Raw genomic sequence first — 17,858 nt, 5'->3', positions numbered from 1 at the left:
ACTTTTTTGAGTGTCTTTTTTTTTTTTTTTTTTGGTTAATCAAATCGCAATTATTGATTGTAATAAGATCATCCACAATTACGTTGAAGATTCTTACATGCCGACCAAAAAAAAAAAAGGGAAAATTGCCAAAAGAGAACAAGAAAACAACATAGTTGTCCCTATGGTATAAATCCATCATTAAATTGTCCCTTTAGTATAAAATTTTCCAAAATTCCAAAACTAACCTTGAATTAATCTAATTAAACATAATTTAATTGTGTTTGTTTCATGTGCTAAGTAATTTTTTTTTTTTAAAAACGTGTTACAAAGATATATTAAAAAAGTTAAAACAAAAAGGGAACAAAACACGTAACCCTAATTTCTTGTTGGTTTCTCTCGCCTCTCTCTCAAGAAAAACAATCGAGACTTTGAAAATGGCGATCCTGTGTAATAACCGGTGAATTCAACGGCGAAATCAAGCTTCTCCGCCTCTCTGCTGCTCGCTGCTTCTCTCTGTTTGCCTCCACCTCTGAACTAATTTCGTTTTTGTTTCACCGCCTCTCTCTGATGGCCAAAAAATTGAGACTTTGAAGATGGCGATCTTGTGGACGAACCAGTGAAATCAAAGGCAAAATCGAGCTTATCCGCCTCTCTGCCTCTCCGCTTCTCGGCGCTTCTCTCTGATTCTCTTCACCTCTCCGCTACTCTCCGCCTCTCTGCTTCTCGTCGCTTCTCTCCATTTCTCTCCACCTTTCGGCTCCCTCTCTCTCCCTTCTCCGCCTCTCTCATCCGGCTATCTGGTCTCAATTTGTGAACGGTTTGTTTCTTTGATTTGTCTTAGTCTTTGTTTCATTATTAAGTTTGTTACTTTGACTTGGATCAATATTTGTTTGCTTGTCTGAATTGACTTTTTGATTATGTGAACCGATTTTGGTGAACAATGTTAGTGTTTGTGTTTGTCTTTATGAGTGTTACGATACTGATTTCGCTGAACAAAGTTTGTGTGTATTTGACTGTTAATTGTCTTAATTTGCTGATTTGATTGCGAGATGGAGATTGACTTGTCTTATTTGATTAATCGATCTACTGTGTTTCTAAATTTAAATTTGATTAGACAATGGTGTTTTGCTTTTGATTATTATCTTGTGTTTGGCTCAGTTTCACTCTGGCTCAGTTTCACTCTTACGCTTGTTTCGGGCGTTTGCATGTTTATGATATTGCTGTTAACAACCATGTGTTTTATTATCTTTTGTAGATATGGAGCTGGAGCTACCTAAACGATTATATGCAGAGGGTTCAGAACCTCGGGTTAAGAAGATCAACAACAGTTGCCGCATGGAACTTATCAGAGATCTGAAGAAAGCTATGTGTGCAGAGTACGATGATGTGAAGAGAGATCCTGTTTTCACACATATCATGGCTATTGCCGAAAATGATCTCAAGTTCTCTGGGAAACTAGTGGATAGCTTCATATGTAGACAGCTGATTACCTCAAAGCTGCATGAGAAGTGGTTTGTTTTTGCGAGGACGCCTCTCCGGTTTTCGCTTCAGGAGTACCATGCTGTGACAGGCCTCAAGATTACACGGGAAACTAACAGTGACGTAGTGAAATGGAAAAACGACGGGGGTTTTTGGAGTAACCTACTGCACACAGGTGGTAAGATCACCTTGCAGTCGATCAGAAAGGTTCATCTACAAGAAGTTCACACTTGGACGCGGCTTGATAGGATGAGGTTGATCTACTTGTGTGTAATAGTGGGTGTGGTGATGGGGAGAGATGAGAAGGTGTCCATCCCTCATATGTACATCAAGTTGGTGATGGATTTTGACAAGGTTCGGAAGTTCCATTGGGGTCTTCACTCGTATGATTTCCTGTTGAGTTCGATTGAGAAGGCAATGAAGAAGTTGGGTAAGAAGGAGAGCTACATTTTCGAGGGTTTCTCCTATGCTCTCCAGATTTGGATTATGGAGGCAATTCCTGATTTTGGAGAAATATTAGGCAGAAGAGTCTCAGACAGCTTCAAAGGTCCAAGGTGTGGCAATTGGAAAGGAGTTGCAAAAGTTTCTTATGAAGACATCATTGAGCTCGAGGACTCCTTAACTAAGAAGGTAACATTCTCTCTGTTTTTTTCTTTTATATGGTTGTTGTATATATTTTGTTTGGATTTTCATGTTTTAACTGTTTGCAGGATAACTTCTTCTCGGTCATATCAGTGACTGGTAATGGTGATGTGTTTCTAGATGCTCAGTACACAAGGGAGGGTGAGATGGAAGATGAACGAGTGGACCTTGTTTTGGGGAGGATCAGGAACAAGTATGATTGGAGCAACACAGACTGGCCAGTTTTAGACCCTGAAGAGTCTAAAATGGAGGAACCCGACAGCCATGATAGAGGGTCAGAAGCTGATAAGATCGTGGATCATACGGATGTTGTAGCAGACGAGGAGAACTCTTCGGTTAAGGTCGCAGGAAAAGGCAAGAGAAAGTTTCTTGATGAAGGAGCAGAGACAAGAAAGAAGAAGGTGCTGTGTAAGCGATCAGCAGAAAAGTTTCTGACTTTTGGTCCTGAAACTATGAGTTTCATTGAGGGTCTTATCCGCACATCTGTCACTTCATTGGGAGATGTGCTCAGTATGCAAATGGCGAATATGGAGAGGGTGTTTACAGAGAGGATGGGAAAGATGGAGATTGAGGTTTCACAGCTCAAGGACGCAATCAGTTTGACTGGTGAAGGAAGCTATCCTAGTAAGAAAGAAACTGAAGAAGCTCCACTAAACAGCAAAGCCAAGGAAGCTCCACCTAAGAGCAAAGGCGCTCAAGCTCCACCTAAGAGCAAAGGCGCTCAAGCTCAACCTAAGCGCAAAGGCGATCAACCTACTCCAACAAAAAAGGTACTACCTAAGAGAAAGTGTAGAACTTGATGAACCTGGAACTAGGATGCTTGAGTTAGGGTGCTGGAGCTAGGCTTATGGAACTTTATATTGACTGTGTAATATTATGTAATATGGAATGTGAAACTTTGTGTAATAGGTTTCTAAAGTGTAATATGTTTGAATGTTTGTGTATTAAACTCTATGAATGTAATGCTTTGTTTGTGTTATGAATAAATGGCTTCTTCTTATATGCAATGTTTTAAATTTTAATGAATAGGACGGGAAAAAGATTGCTACAGAAACTAATGATTTTGATTTTGGATTGAGTACACAAGACTTGCGGGACCTGTCCCAAGCTACATTTGTTGACGGTTTTGATCTGTCTCAAGTGAAAGTTGAGACGTTAAGTAAATCGAAACCGTTTAACATGGCTCCACTGCAGTGGAATGATGAGGAAATGGATCGAACCAAAGAAGACTCGCCAGATGCCGCGTTGGTGTTTTTCCGTGAAGAGGATTGGGAAAAAGTTAGAACTTGGTCAACTTCCTCCACGTAAGTACTCTATTCTCATTCATCTGACATGTATTAATACATTTAAAATAAACTAATGAATGTTTTACAATTTTATCATTGTATTTGGTTTCAGACCTATACGGATTGGACCTGCCACTTTAGATTTTGAGATTGCTAATCGTCTTATGGATAAATCTGAGTGGTTAAATAGCTTGGTAAACCTTAGAGACTATTTGCTTCCATATGTGTCTTTTAAATACATTGTGTGTGCTAAGATTTTCAAAATATGCAGGAGATTGACGCTGCAATGTACGTATTCCGGGAGAGAACATCTTTGAAACGATGGAGACCTCATCGTGTCGCCTTCATGACTGTCGTCTTCAGCAATATGATTAAAAAAGAGTATGGTCATTTAGAAGCTCAGGGTAGAAAGAGCTACATGCTTCATAATTTGCTACTGCAGTTCGGTAAAGGAGTCCTTCCACCACATGGCAGGACACATGAGATATGGAATATAGATGTGGATCGCCTGTATGTCCCTGTTCATGTCAGTGGGAATCATTGGATCGCCTTGTGCATCAGTTTCGTGACGAGGAGCATTGAAGTGTTCGACTGCTCGGGTAAGAAAAGGTACAAGGAGGTGGATGGGTTCGCAAACCTTATTCCGCGTATTGTCAAGGCAGTTCAGCCTATGAGACACCAGAAGGATTTCGCAGTCGGTGCATATACTGTTTCCTATGTCCCCGTTGGGAATCTGAATAAAAGTGCATGCGACTGTGGCGTCTATGCAGTGAAGTTCATTGAGTGTCATGCGCTTGGATTGGAGTTGTCGTTGTTGCATGATGGTAACATTATCGAAGCTCGCCACAGGATTCTATGGGATCTTTGGGAAGCAGCTAATGATCCGGAATTGATTGATAGGATGTCAAAGTATCAATCCCCGGAGTGTCTCTCTTCGACTGTAGAAGAGATTTTGTGAGACTGCTTGGTTTCAAGTTCTAATGTAATGAACAAGATTGCTTAATCTGATGTATAACTTCTAGATTTTATTATCATTTTTAGGAACAAGACTGCTTAGTTTATTGTATAACTTCTAGTGTTTAATTATGATTTTTAGGATTGACTCTTGTAATCAAATGTACATCTTGTGGTTTTGTTATTAAGAGTTTTTAGCTGAAGAATGCTAGAATTTAACACTGTTTTAAATTAGAACCTTAAGCTAAACCCTAAACATGCCCTAACCGAAACACAAAACCCGGAACAAGACCACAGTCAAACCTAACCTAAACCCTAAACATACCCTAAACGAAACAAAAACCCATAACAAGACCACAGTCAAACCTAACCTAAACCCTAAACATACCCTAAACGAAACAAAAACCCATAACAAGACCACAGTCAAACCTAACCTAAACCCTAAACATACCCTAAACGAAACAAAAACCCGGAACAAGACCACAAGAACATTTAGAATAATTGTTTTACTAGATCATCCCGTAGGAGTAAATAAATCGAATCAAATGTAATACACTTAACTTGGCTTCTTGCAAACCAGACTTTTGATCCAACTCAACAATCAAACCCGACCAGAACTAGATCCACAATAAACCTAAAACCCGACATATATAACACCAACTCAGCAACCAAACCCGACTTTTCCCATTTTTTTCTGTTCTTCTTTTTCGTCAATCTCCTTTTTCTCTCTGAAGCAGTTTCTCACACACATGAATACTTCAAGGCGACATTCATACGGGGTGCCATCTAGGTGCTGGTGCGGGAAAGGGGTTGTGATATTCTACTCGAGAACTGATGACAATCCTTACCGACGGTTCTATAGATGTGAAATAGGGGCACAGGTTCATAGTCTTGATTTGTTTTTCGATTCAATTACCGATTTGTTATGTTCCTTTTTTGTCTGATTCGATTTTCGATTGTGTAGGATAAACATCATGTTTTTTCATTCCATTTTACTTCTCCTAATTTGATTTTCGTTTCTATGTAGCGAAAGAAGGAAAATCATTTATTTAAGTGGGTTGATGACGCCTTGCTTGATGAGATTCGAAGGGTAGAGGCTGAGCAAGGGAGAATTGTAGAAGAGATTGAAGATCTGAAAAGTAGTATCACACAGAGAATAGAAGAAGAAGTTAGGAAGCAGAAAAATTCACTCGAATTAGGTTGCTTAGGAAGCATTCTATGGCTTTTTGGAAGATTAAGAAGCCAAGAATGAGTGAAATCAGTCTACTGGTTCTAAGTATCTTCTTGTTAGTGTGTTTTTTTCATTTTTACCAGTCATTTGGTTCTTAGTATTGGCTTCAATAAGTGTTTTGTTGCAACAATATTTGTGTCGACTTTACCAGTCAAATGGTTCTTATATTTTGTGCTCAGTGATCTGTTCTTACAATCCACCTTTTTTGTTGAAAAATCAGACATCAGCTATTGTCAAACAAACTTAAACTCGAACTCAAAAGCATAGCTGAACATAACTAAACAAACAGAGAGATAGAGAAGTGAAGTGAAAATAATACCAATGTATAACAATGAAACTGATAAAATAACCATACAAGAATTATCCAAAGTATCCAAAGTTAAACAAAGTTGATTATTTTTAGAAGAAAAAACCATACGAGACAAGGCAATACTGCACTTTCAAACACCACAACTTGCATACTTGAACAGACCAACCTGTAACAGAAAAATAAATACCTGAAACACAATTAAATCGAGATTGAAAAACATATAAACGAACTGGCTATATAAGCTGACCCTTACCATATGTGACTGACTATATTGGTATTTTACAAGTTGCTCTGTTGTGCCCACTAATACCACATCTACTACACTTGCGAAGCTGCCTCTTTTGTGATGTTTGCGATGACCGAAGTTTATCTTCAACAGTTTCATATCTCCGTTTTCTATTCCTTCCAACTGATTTTCTTGACTCTGGTGGTAGCACATTGTCCACGACAACATCTTCTGGCATGGACCAAGCATCCTCAGGAACAGCAATAGGATTGATGCTTTCATGATAAGCTTCTCGCCAAGCTTCTGTAGTGTAAAATAAATCAGTTAATGTGTGTGGCTGTCTGCCAACATGAAACCCAGCTTTAATTGCGTGCCGACAAGGTATCTTCATCAGGTTGTACTTCCCACATGAGCAAGTACGTCTATCCAAATCAACTAAGCAGTCGATTTTATCACCTCTAACAAGCAAGCGACCATCGCTGACAGGGTAAACTGCAAATCTTTTGCCTTTCTCGGTTCTCCTTTCAATCTTTTTCTCCACATCTTCGGTAAGAGGATGATTATGCTTTGAAATCTTTTTCTTACGGTTATAAAACCACCGAGTCAGCATTTCTCTGATACTGTCCAACAAGGGAATGATTGGATACTCTCTCGGCGAACGCAAAGCAGAGTTGATGGATTCGGCAGGGTTTGTTGTCCTTATGTCATATCTATATCCAGAGAATTGACATCTTGCCCACTTTTGGACTTCAGCATCCCTTAGGTATTTTCCAATTGCCGGACTGATATTACACACATTAGCAAATATCTTTTCAAACTCAGCAACTCTATAAACCTTGGACGCCTTTGCAACCAACCCAACAAGTCCTTTCCCATGGTAATATGTTACCACATTATTCAACAAATGATGAATGCAAATACCATGTTTAGCTGTTGGATACACAGTCTCAAGCGCCTTAGCAATGGCCGCATGTCTATCCGAAATGAAAGCCAAATGATGATCATCAGCAATGACACTATTTAGTTGTCTCATAAACCATTCCCAAGAATTTTCATTCTCTGAGTCGACTACTCCGAATGCAAGAGGATACAAATTAGAATTTCCGTCTACAGCAGTTGCAACCAATAGAACTCCTTTGTATTTGTTCTTCAGAAAAGTGCCATCAACCACAATAACCCTCCTTATGACTCTGTTAAATCCTCGTAGCGATTGCCCAAATGCAATAAACAGGTACCGAAATCTCCCTTTGCTGTCAATCTCATACGATGAATGTGTTCCCGGATTAGCCTCTCTGAGCATGTGCAAGTATTTCGGTATTTTTCCATAACTTCTCTCTGGTATACCTCTAACAGCATTAACCGCATATTCACGAGCATCCCATGCTAAAGATTTCGTGATCTCACAGCCATGATCCATAAGCATAATCTGTATTATATCATTGCATTTCGGCCCTTCCTTAACCCCTTCATACCTATGCATAATCAGACTGCCTATAGTTTTGGCCGAAGCAGTCCTACCCGGTTTGGTTTTGTTTGAAGGTGCACATGTATGTTCACCGACATACTTTTTGATAATGAAATATTCAGAATCCTGCAAACACTCTGCTCGAACACACCAATTGCATGCATTATCCTCACATCTAACGTACCAAAGTTGTCTATCCGTTTTGATAACCTCATAGTGAAAGTTATGCTTCATTGCACATATCTCAAAAGTCGCCTTCAGCAAAGTTTTGTTCTCAAACAATTGTCCCTTCTTAACAACATTGAGCACAGAAAACTTTGACATCTTATGTACGTCCTCTTTGGCCGAGATCATGGTATCGGCATGATAGGCATCCTCATCAACTTCGACTCTTCTAATCTTTTCTTTCTTTTCCTCGCACTGCCTCTCAACAAACACAGGAGCTGGTTCATTCCCCCTATCAACCGAGTTTCCCTCCTCTTGAGCAGTAGTTGAATCAGCTGGCGACTTGTTAAGATCAAAGTCTGGTTCATTCAGATTCTCAACTTTGGCTTTAGATGTTACACACAATCGAGTAGAAACACACTTTTGAACAAAACAAACAAAATTCTGAAGCTGTCGATCATTTGCAATGATCACAGGCGGACAAGTTGATGTATTGATCAACTCATTAGGTAGATAACTCAACTCCAAATCGGGTAAGCTATCTTCTTCCATATCAAAATCTTCCAAAACCATTCTTTTAAAATCCTCTAAGGTAGAAGTTGATTCCAATAACAGTAGCCTAGCCCCTCTCTCATCAGCCGTAAAAACCCATCCCGTGGTTGCTCCAAACTCCCAAACACCACATGTTGTATAGATATGCATCATAGAACAAGAGTTTGTAAAAATCACAAGACAAACTATAGAGAAATCATTGGAAAATCATAGATTGGTGAAGAAGAACATTCAAAATCGATTTTTTTTTTAATTTTTCACGAACCAAATCAATGAAAACACGTTTTAGGAAGTTAGAATATTTTGAGAATATTTTAAAAACTGCAACTTCCTTAATTTTCGAAAATTCAGTTTTTTTATCCGTAGAAGGCACCTTCTACACTGTGTAGAACATAACAAAATTCCAGAATGTAATTTCTACACTATGTGGACGTTCGTATATGTTTTAGATTTTGCATTCCTGATAACTTAGAATACTCAATAAAAGTAGAAACAGTTTTCTGAATAAAAGTAGCGATCATTACAAATAGTAGAATACGTATTCCCCATATTTAGAATTATAGTAAAAAGTAGTTTGTACGTTCTAAAACAAGTAGATGGATGTGTTCATTCTAGAATTCATTTTCTACTTACCCGTTTTGTGTAGAAACAGAATTCTACTTTTAGTAGAACGTAATTTAAAAATATTATTTATTATGTTTTTTAACCCAAAAAAAATATGTGTTTGTGTAAATGGGTGTTTTATTAATTGTTTATATTTTTAATAATTTTTCTGATTCATATAACTATTTATTTCATTAATTTTAACATATGGAAAGGGTAAAACGGAGAAAAAATGGACAAAAAAAGATTTATACCATAGGGACAACTATGCTGTTTTCTTGTTCTCTTTTGGCAATTTTCCCAAAAAAAATTCCTTACACTGAAACAATCACACTTTGAAATAATCACAGAGATTACTGAAAATTTTGGCAACCTACATATATTACACTCCCCTCAAAAAAAGGAGAAGAAAAGAAAACAAAAGTGGTGCGCACGTGGTCGGAAACTTTTTTTCATTACCTTTGTTCGATTCGTCGTCGTTTTTCAGCCGTCCATTGGTAAACAGATCAGACTTGTTCGGTTATCGTTGGTTTGCGGGAAACCCTAATTGCATCGAATCGCAGAAAGTTTCTTATCCCTTTTTTTCTCTCCACTTTCACTGGCAGCAGATCATAGAAAGGAAAGATCGAAACTTTCCTTTCCCCTTTTCCCACTATATAATTCTTTCATCGAGCACCTCTAGGGTTTATAGATGGCGGAAGAGAGGAGCTTGAACGGCGAGGATGACAGTTTCTTCGATTCCGATCAAAATAACGACGAAATCAGCAAGAGAATCGAGAGCCTGACGGCGGAGATCGAGGAGATGAGAGGATCCGAAGCCAAGGCGAGGCGCAAGATGGGGGAGATGGAGAGGGAGATCGACAAATCGGAGGAGGAGAAGAAGGTTCTCGAGGCTATAGCTGAGAGATCCTCCGAGCTCGAGGCCGAAAAGGCGAGGCTTCTGCAAGAACTCGTTACGGCTAAGGCTGAAAAGGAAGAGGCTGAGAAGGAGGCGGAGAAGCTCAGGGATGCGATTTCTCATAAGGGGGATGGGATCGAGGAGCTGGAGAAGGAGGTTGATGAGTTGAGGATGGCTAAAGAGGAGAACGAGAGGAGGATGAAGGAGTTGGAGGCAAAGCTTAATGCTTTGGAGGCGAAGGAGTTGGAGGAGAGGAACAAGAAGGTGAGAGCGGGGGAGGAGATGAGGGATAGGATTGATAACAAGGAGAAGGAGGTTGATGAGTTGAAGGAGAAGGTGAAGAGTTTGGAATCTAATGTGGCTGAAGGGAGAGCAGAGGTGGAGAAGTGGAGGACGGAGAAGAAGGTCGTGGAGGATACGCTGAGAGAGTCTGAGAAGAGAGTGGCGGGTTTGGAGTCTGAGATTGTGGAGCTGGAGAGACAGATGGATGAGTCTGAGAAGATGATTAGCGGGTTGAAGAACATGGTTGAGCCGGTTAATGGCGTAGAGGCTGTTAGGTCGTGGTCGCCTGGGGCTGTGAGTGGTGTTTCTGGTGGGGCTATGGCTGCTGTTGCGGTTGTTGCTGTGGCGGGAGCAGCTGTCGTCTTGTATGTTTACCGCTCGAAGAAGGCTTGATTCTCGAGGTAGAGTTTTGTGGAAGTTTGATTTCTTTTGTTTTTGGAGTGCTTCACGATAATACCTTTTCTTGTTATGTGATTGGTTTCACAACTTAGTAGTTTTACTTTATATTGTGTGTTTTGTTTACATCTTTCGTTACAATTGTTCTCTCGGCAACAATCAAAGAGATTGAAAAAATAACCAGAGGGTTAAGCAGAGGAATTATATAAGAAATGATATAAAACACAATTTGAAAAAACTGGGTGTGATCTGTCTCTGTTAGGTGATGATCTTCATCTAGTTAGATGATGAGGATGATGATGCCTTGAGAAGATCTAGAATTTCACAGCAGCTCTTCCACCATGGCGTTGCCGTCTCTCTGGACGCTAGGAGTGGCTGTGCAATTGTAATGGAAACAAGCATAAGATTCTATCTCACCTATCTAATTCTGTTTTAATCTATGTGTGTTTTTTTATATTCCAACCTGATTGTCTGTTGAAACTGGTAAGTCACGGTCTGCGGTTGTGGCTGAGGAGTCGGCGCCACCACCGGTAAACTGTGAAACAGCTCCAACGATCTTGGAGGAGACTTCACCTTTCTTCTCCTCCAAATTGTGCAGCAGGGATTTGCCTCCTTCAATGCCTCTTGAGACAACATTGTCCACTGCATCCTTGAAGACATCGGTTTTGGCGGCTTCACTGAGAGCAGAGGTGGCCTTTTCCAAAATGGAGTCGGACATTTTGTTTGGTGCTCCTCTGCCTCTGTAGTGGTGTTTAACGTTAAGACGCAGGAGGGAGATATATATAATGAGGAGAAGATTGAGAGACAAGAAGCCAAATTTGAGCTGTCCAAATTGGCCGCGGCTGTTTCAACAACCTAAAACCTGGCTTAGCTATATCTAATCTTTTAACACTTAATATAGAATTCTGATTAGTTTTGTTTGTGCGGAGAAGAGATCATCATTTGAAAAAAGTAACTACTATTAACTATTAACAAGAGTCCATTTTCAGATTTAAGGTTTAGGTTCTTAGGCTTGGTTGAGGTTTTGGTATGTAATCTAGACACCAACCAAGCAGGTTTTGATTGGAAGCAAACGATTTGTAATAACACAACACACTAAGTTGAGTTTGGGTGTTATTGAATAAAGTCTTAACTGAGCAAACACAACATATCCTCTGTTCTCTTATCTTCTATTCTCTTACAGATGCACAACCTTGAGCATGTTAAAAGGTTGAGTTGGGCTATTTTAACATATAGATAGATTAACTGAGTAACGCGTAGTGGGCTTAATCCAGTAATTCAAGCCCATTAATTATTAAAGCCCGGTCCATGCTAAAACCCTCCTTCCTCACGAGTCACGACCATCTTCTCCCCCTGCTTCTTCTCAGACAAAACACACATTTGCTCGCTCTCAGCCTGATGGAGATGAATCATGAATCCTTCGTCGCGTTACAGTTATGATCCAGTGTTGCGATGGGATCCTGAAGTTGAAGACTACTTCAACAAAGCTTACGGACCTGACCACTTTGCTCGAATTTCAAAGGCTCTAACGTAATTACCGTTCTTATCATTCCTCTTTTGATGCATCACTTCTGTATCTCCCCTATAGCTTACTCACTCCCTAGATTTCTCCTAAATCCAAAATTGATTTGCTTTCCTTCACGTTCTTGTGTGCATTTAACCATTCCTGTGAGCTTATTATATGTACATGTTTGCTGACAATACGGATGTTTTGGGGTGTTTCAAATGTGTTTTTGGTTCTCAGATTAATTACTTGTGAGCTCTTTTCTCTCACATTATGTCTTCTTTATGCCATAGTAACTAATTTAACACAATGTCTCACTTTCTTCTTAGTTCTTCTGCACTACTTTAGTGTGTTGCTACATTTTGTTTCTGTTTTAACATTATTTGTTGGTTCCATTCCATGTTAGGCGTCCATCTTCCTACTCCTGCATTCGGGTGAACACAGTTAAAGCCACAAGTGACGCGGTTATCGAGAAGCTTACGAAGATCTTAAACGACGACTCCGAGGATGGCTTGAAGCTTGTGCAGCAACCCGATGGGAGTAGTAGTCCCATCTCCAAGTGTCAGATTCCTGGTTTGGAATATGTAGTTTTGGTCAACGGTTCAGGCCCACATAGAATTGAATATGGCTCTGAGCTTGAAAACCCTCCCAAGGAGGTACTTGTGAGCAGGAAGTGTGCTGAAGCAGTTCTCAGAGGAGCCCAGGTAAACTCAAGTTTCTCTCAGTAAAACCTTTAATGGCTAGGTACTGGTTTAAAATGATACTTATGGTTTTTTGGTTGTAGGTCTATGTCCCAGGTGTACTGGCTTGCACTGCCCATGTTGAGAAAGGAGATGCAGTTGCCGTCTGTGTTGCTATGGAGCAACCTGGTGATGATGGTGACTGGAGTGTTAATATGACTCGTGGGACCACCCTCCAGGGTCTACCGTCAGGCAAGAATCATAATTCTTCCTTTTTTTTTGCTTTGGTCACATATCATATGGTTTGCCAAGACTTTTGGTTTCACTGTAACTGAAACCGTAGAATAGGTCTTTGGTTATTGTTATGAAGGGAAACATTTCTACCTGTTAGGATGTTTATTGATCAAAAGTTACAATTTGGGGCAGCCAAATAAGTCAAACAATATATAAGCTTTTGGGTCACGGAAGATATTTTGAACTTAAGCAGTTGTGACATGTGCCCTAGTGTTATTGTAGATCCTTTCTATTGTGAACGCAGTGGACTATATATCGGCATGGGAACAGCTATGTTGTCAAGAGCTGGCATGTTTCGTGTTTCTCATGGAGTTGCCGTGGATTTGAACAACAGAGTTTTCAGATTGCCTTCTTTTCATAGTAAGCTTCATCTTTTGTCCTACGTTTGCTAGCTACTACAGCTTACAACAGTTTAGGACTCTCAGTATCTTTTTTCATCATGGGGTATTGTTCTCACATTGTCGTTTTGGCTCCTTAGATGTCCTCGAGGGAGAAATATTTCTTCAAAACCTGCCAAGTATTGTTGCTGCTCATGCTCTTGGTAAGCGAATTAATTTTTCGTCTACACCATGCTTATACCTTCAGTTATGCTTAACTTTTGTCTTGGTCGCCCAGATCCTCAGAGAGGGGAGAGAGTATTAGATATGTGTGCAGCACCGGGAGGGAAGACTACTGCAGTAGCTATACTTATGAATGATGAAGGAGAGATAGTGGCAGCAGATAGATCTCATAACAAAGTACAGTTTCTTTTTTATTACATAATCTTTTGAATTTCGTCACATAATTTATTGAAACAGTCATGATTTCAATTGGTGTTTTTTACTCGCTGACTTTTTACATTGAGTGCTAAGAAACACAAAACAAAAGGGGATTGCAAAACTACCTGCTATTTATTAATCCGTCTACTGTTTTTTTTTATTAAATAGGTGCTAGATGTCCAGAGATTGTCTGCTGAGATGGGCTTAACTTGCATAACTACATGTAAACTGGATGCGCTAAAATCTGTTTGTCTTCCGAGCACACTCAGTGACTCAACAACATCAGTTAACGGTGACAGTAGTGTTTCTTTAACCAGCCATTCTGAAGTACCATCAAACGAGGGAATCGCATCTGATGCTCCTGGAAGATCTGAGGCTGAAAAATCGTGCGAGGAAAATGGTAATTAAGCTACTTTCTCTCCCTCTCATACTGTTTGCTTGGTTTAGTTGTTTTCTTCCAAATGTTAGCCTCTGTGTTTGCTAGGTGAAACTTGCCATGTTTGCATTGTCCTGTCCCCTTTTCGGAGAAGGACCGTAGTTATCACTTCACCATCATACGGATACAGAACATCACTTCAGCATCTGTAGTCCATTTTCTTGTGCATATGCATGTGTGTATAAGTGCAAAGCGCCATATATATTTATTCCAGTAGTTTTAAATTTTAATGAATAAGCTGAATCTTAATTTTTGCGTTATCATCCATTTTTTAGCGAGCACAGAACAGCCTAATAATGGAGGGGATAACGTTAGCCAATCTGAAATCAGGAAGAATAAGGGAAGGCTGAAAAATGGTCGCGGAAGAACTCAAAGCCAAGGTGGGAGGGCTGGCAAATCAAAAGGTTTCCCGCCTAATAGTTTTGATAGGGTACTTTTAGATGCTCCTTGTTCTGCTCTTGGCTTGAGACCTCGTCTTTTCGCTGGACTGGTAAGATAAATTTCAAAACTTGAGCTGTCTGTGTTAACTTCTACTTTTCATGTTTATGCTTAATTAAGCATTAACAACGTGTACATATCCTAGGATTTGTGTCAACAACATATGGATAGTCTTAGCTTAATCACTTGTATGCGGCAGAAATATTAGTTCCTAGTAGCTCCTTAAAGTAGTATAAATACTTAGAAGTGTTTGTAGTAATTCGGAGTAGAATCTGTGTTTCTTCCTTCTTCCTTTTTGAAGATTGTTAAGAGTGTGCTGACTTGTGGAATGAATTTGCCAACTGCTATTTCTTGTAGGAGACTGTAATATCGTTGAGAAACCATGGAAGGTACCAGCGGAAAATGTTTGACCAGGCTGTTCAATTGGTTCGCGTTGGTGGAGTTCTCGTATACTCAACGTAAGTATGCAAATATAATCTGAGTCTGTTTTATCCAAGCTATGCAAATAAGGCAGTAGCAGTTGAGTAACTGAGAGTTTACTATACTCTTACCTTTGGATGATTGTTTTCCATTGCTAGATGCACCATTAACCCTAGTGAGAACGAGGCGGTGGTTCGATATGCTCTAGATAAATACAAATTCCTTTCCCTAGCAACACAGGTTTGGATTGGATCTAAAATGCGCTCTTGAACATCTAAGAAACTGTTTGAGATCTTGGCATATGTTGCACTATGATCTTGTTCTTTGTCCTAATGTATTTTCATGTGTGTTGCTGTCTTGTTGCAGCATCCTAGGATTGGAGGCCCTGGTCTAGTTGGTCGATGTGAATTTCCTGACGGATATGTCGAGTAAGTTTCCATCTATTGATCTAATTAATATTCAGCAGAGCAGAACTTAAGAAAACATGTATGATATGTAATACAGGGAGTGGTTAAAACCAGGTGAAGAAGAAATGGTTCAGAAGTTCGACCCGTCATCTGAGCTCGACACCATCGGTTTCTTTATAGCTAAGTTCAGCGTCGGCCCCAAGGATTAACATCTCAAAATACTGATTCCTGATCCGAAGACATTTGTATTGAACCCTGAGATGGTATCTGTATTGATGAGATGGTATTTGTAACAACATACAAAGTTTTTACATATATGAATTACAATCCTTTTTAGAGTTGGTTCCTTCTTCTTTCACCCCACAAGCTGTTTGGCTTCAAGAGTCTTCTCATACTCTTCAATAGACTTGAAGAGCTCAGAGAAGTTGCCTTTGCCAAAGCCACCACATCCTCCACTCTGGTAAACTCTCCCTTCCTCATCTTTCTTCATGCATCCTATCCTCTGTATTATCTCTATAAATATCGTCGGCCTATCACAAAGACAAGAGACTCTTTTAACCAAATGAACATGATTAGGCATGGGCACATTTATTCGAAACCGAAAAACCGAACCAAACCAAAAAATGAGGTTCGGTTTGGATTTGGATCCTATCAATTATACCAGTGGATCTTATATCTCTAGAACCAAAAAACCGGACTGAACCTAGGTACCCGTATAGTTTATATATTTATGAATATTAACTATATTTAATTTTAAAATTTTAAAATAATTTAATAATATTATTTATAAGTTGAATATCCAAAAATTGAATTACTATAATACTTTTTATCTAAAATATTTAAAATTATCTAAACTATCTGATTTTTTTATATCTGAAAACCCAAAACAAATCTGATATTTAATTTGAAAAATCCTGGATTTTTACTTTTAACCCAAATTTAACCGAAAAACCAAACTGGAACCGAATGGAATCCATATTACTTTGAATATAAGCCGATTCTCAACTTTGTAACCGAAAACCGAGGACGTTCTAAATACACTACAGATCCTAAACCTCTAGAACCCAACCGTAAAACAAAACACATTAAAGTTTTGTTTAGTACCTGTCACCAAGTGGTTTTGTGAAGATCTGAAGCAACGTCCCTTGATCATCTCTATCCACAAGAATCCCCAACTCCTCACACTCCTTAATCTCTTCATCACTAAGCACATCTCCCACCCGGTTTTTGAGATTCTTGTAATAAGTAGGCGGAGGAGAAGGCATGAAGTCGAACCCTCCAACGCCGCTCCTCTTCCTCATCTCCCTCAGAGTCTTGAATATATCTTCGCTCATCAGCGCCAGATGCTGCACCCCCGCGCCTTCGTTGTGCTCCAGATACGTCTGTATCTGACTCTTCCTCTTCGTCCCGTGAACCGGCTCGTTGACCGGCAGTAGAACCGTCTCGTCGTTGTTGGCTAGAACCGCCGAGTTCAAACCGCTCTCGGCTGTTCCCACGTCGTCCGCTGTGAACTCCGCGAACTGGTGGAAGCCGGTAAACCGTGAGAGGTACGTTAGCGCTGGACCGAGCTCGGGGACGTTCCCAACCGCGTGGTCGAGGCGGCGTATACCGTAGTCTAGTGGAAACGACGACGTATCTTCCACAGTTTCAAATCTCGGAAGGAAAACGGATGTAACGGCTTTATAACTAACGTAACGGAGCACGACGTCACCGTATAGTTTAACCTCAGCGATCGTAACGGCGTCGTTTAGGGCGATAGGAGGCGAGGAAGGAACGGCGCCGTTTGAGATGCTAACGGAGAAGGCTGACTCTGCGTCTTCTACTTCAATAGCGACAGCTCTTACGCCTAGTCCGTGTGAAGAGAAGAAGGAGTGGTAGGTGACGTGGTCGAAAGATGGGATGGAGGCTGTGGTGTTCGGTGGAATCTCGCCGGCGGAGATAGACGGAGAGAAGGGAGCGGTGAAGAGGAAGCGCAGGTCGCCGGAGGTGAGGAGGTAGGAGGCGTGAACCATGTTTCCGGTGGAGAGATCGGATTTGGAGGAGAATCTCATGCCGAGGCCCCACGAGAAGCGGCGCGCGACGTTGGTGGCGTCGCCGCACCAGAACTCGATGTGGTGGAAGCGCTTGACTTTGAACTTGTCGGACTTTGGATTCTTCCTCACGAACTTGGAGAATCCGACGAGCTTGAACCCCGGGGACGCAGAGGTAGCAGCTGCGTCGCCGTCGTGATGCTGGTTCTCTGAAACGGCTGCGTTTTCGTGCCCCATGGATGTTTTACACCTTAGACTCTGCTTACGGAACTGTGTGAGTGGTTCGTTGAGCTACGGACACGGGACACATATAAACTTTATAAAGGGATTTTGTTTTGTTTTAATATCAGTTTATTCAGACGTTATCTCTGGTCTTAAAACTCACAGATGTTGACTATTGTTGGACGTGGAAGAACACAC

At 40.4% G+C, this 17,858-nt stretch overlaps 5 protein-coding genes and 1 pseudogene across 5 annotated transcripts; 3 read left to right on the top strand and 3 right to left on the bottom strand.

Annotated features, from left to right (window-relative positions):
- The first annotated feature begins 758 nt into the window (after nucleotides 1-758).
- Nucleotides 759-4,527, top strand: LOC125600655. The gene is made up of 6 exons (XM_048773279.1): nucleotides 759-799; nucleotides 1,238-2,091; nucleotides 2,172-2,873; nucleotides 3,133-3,407; nucleotides 3,502-3,583; nucleotides 3,661-4,527. Exons 2-6 carry the CDS (start codon nucleotides 1,240-1,242, stop codon nucleotides 4,345-4,347), a joined length of 2,598 nt encoding a protein of 865 aa, XP_048629236.1. The 5' UTR covers nucleotides 759-799; nucleotides 1,238-1,239; the 3' UTR covers nucleotides 4,348-4,527.
- A 1,623-nt stretch (nucleotides 4,528-6,150) lies between these two features.
- LOC125600654 lies at nucleotides 6,151-8,442 on the bottom strand. The gene has a single exon (XM_048773278.1). It carries the CDS (start codon nucleotides 8,440-8,442, stop codon nucleotides 6,151-6,153), a length of 2,292 nt encoding a protein of 763 aa, XP_048629235.1.
- Nucleotides 8,443-9,308: 866 nt separating this feature from the next.
- Nucleotides 9,309-10,597, top strand: LOC125600659 (peroxisomal and mitochondrial division factor 2-like). Its single transcript, XM_048773284.1, has one exon. The coding sequence runs from the start codon at nucleotides 9,587-9,589 to the stop codon at nucleotides 10,466-10,468; it is 882 nt and encodes a 293-aa protein (XP_048629241.1). The 5' UTR covers nucleotides 9,309-9,586; the 3' UTR covers nucleotides 10,469-10,597.
- Nucleotides 10,472-11,215, bottom strand: LOC125600660. The gene is made up of 2 exons (XM_048773285.1): nucleotides 10,935-11,215; nucleotides 10,472-10,846 (listed from the first exon to the last, which is right to left on the bottom strand). The coding sequence occupies exons 1-2, from the start codon at nucleotides 11,187-11,189 to the stop codon at nucleotides 10,748-10,750; spliced, it is 354 nt and encodes a 117-aa protein (XP_048629242.1). The 5' UTR covers nucleotides 11,190-11,215; the 3' UTR covers nucleotides 10,472-10,747.
- LOC125600657 lies at nucleotides 10,917-15,746 on the top strand (annotated as a pseudogene).
- LOC125600658 (4-hydroxyphenylpyruvate dioxygenase-like) lies at nucleotides 15,651-17,795 on the bottom strand. Its single transcript, XM_048773282.1, has 2 exons — nucleotides 16,513-17,795; nucleotides 15,651-15,938 (listed from the first exon to the last, which is right to left on the bottom strand). Exons 1-2 carry the CDS (start codon nucleotides 17,673-17,675, stop codon nucleotides 15,764-15,766), a joined length of 1,338 nt encoding a protein of 445 aa, XP_048629239.1. The 5' UTR covers nucleotides 17,676-17,795; the 3' UTR covers nucleotides 15,651-15,763.
- Between the last annotated feature and the right edge of the window lie 63 nt (nucleotides 17,796-17,858).

This window comes from Brassica napus, unplaced genomic scaffold, assembly GCF_020379485.1.
Source record: "Brassica napus cultivar Da-Ae unplaced genomic scaffold, Da-Ae ScsIHWf_2356;HRSCAF=3042, whole genome shotgun sequence".
Taxonomy (NCBI): domain Eukaryota; kingdom Viridiplantae; phylum Streptophyta; class Magnoliopsida; order Brassicales; family Brassicaceae; genus Brassica; species Brassica napus.
This window is presented reverse-complemented; position numbering and strand designations above follow the sequence as displayed.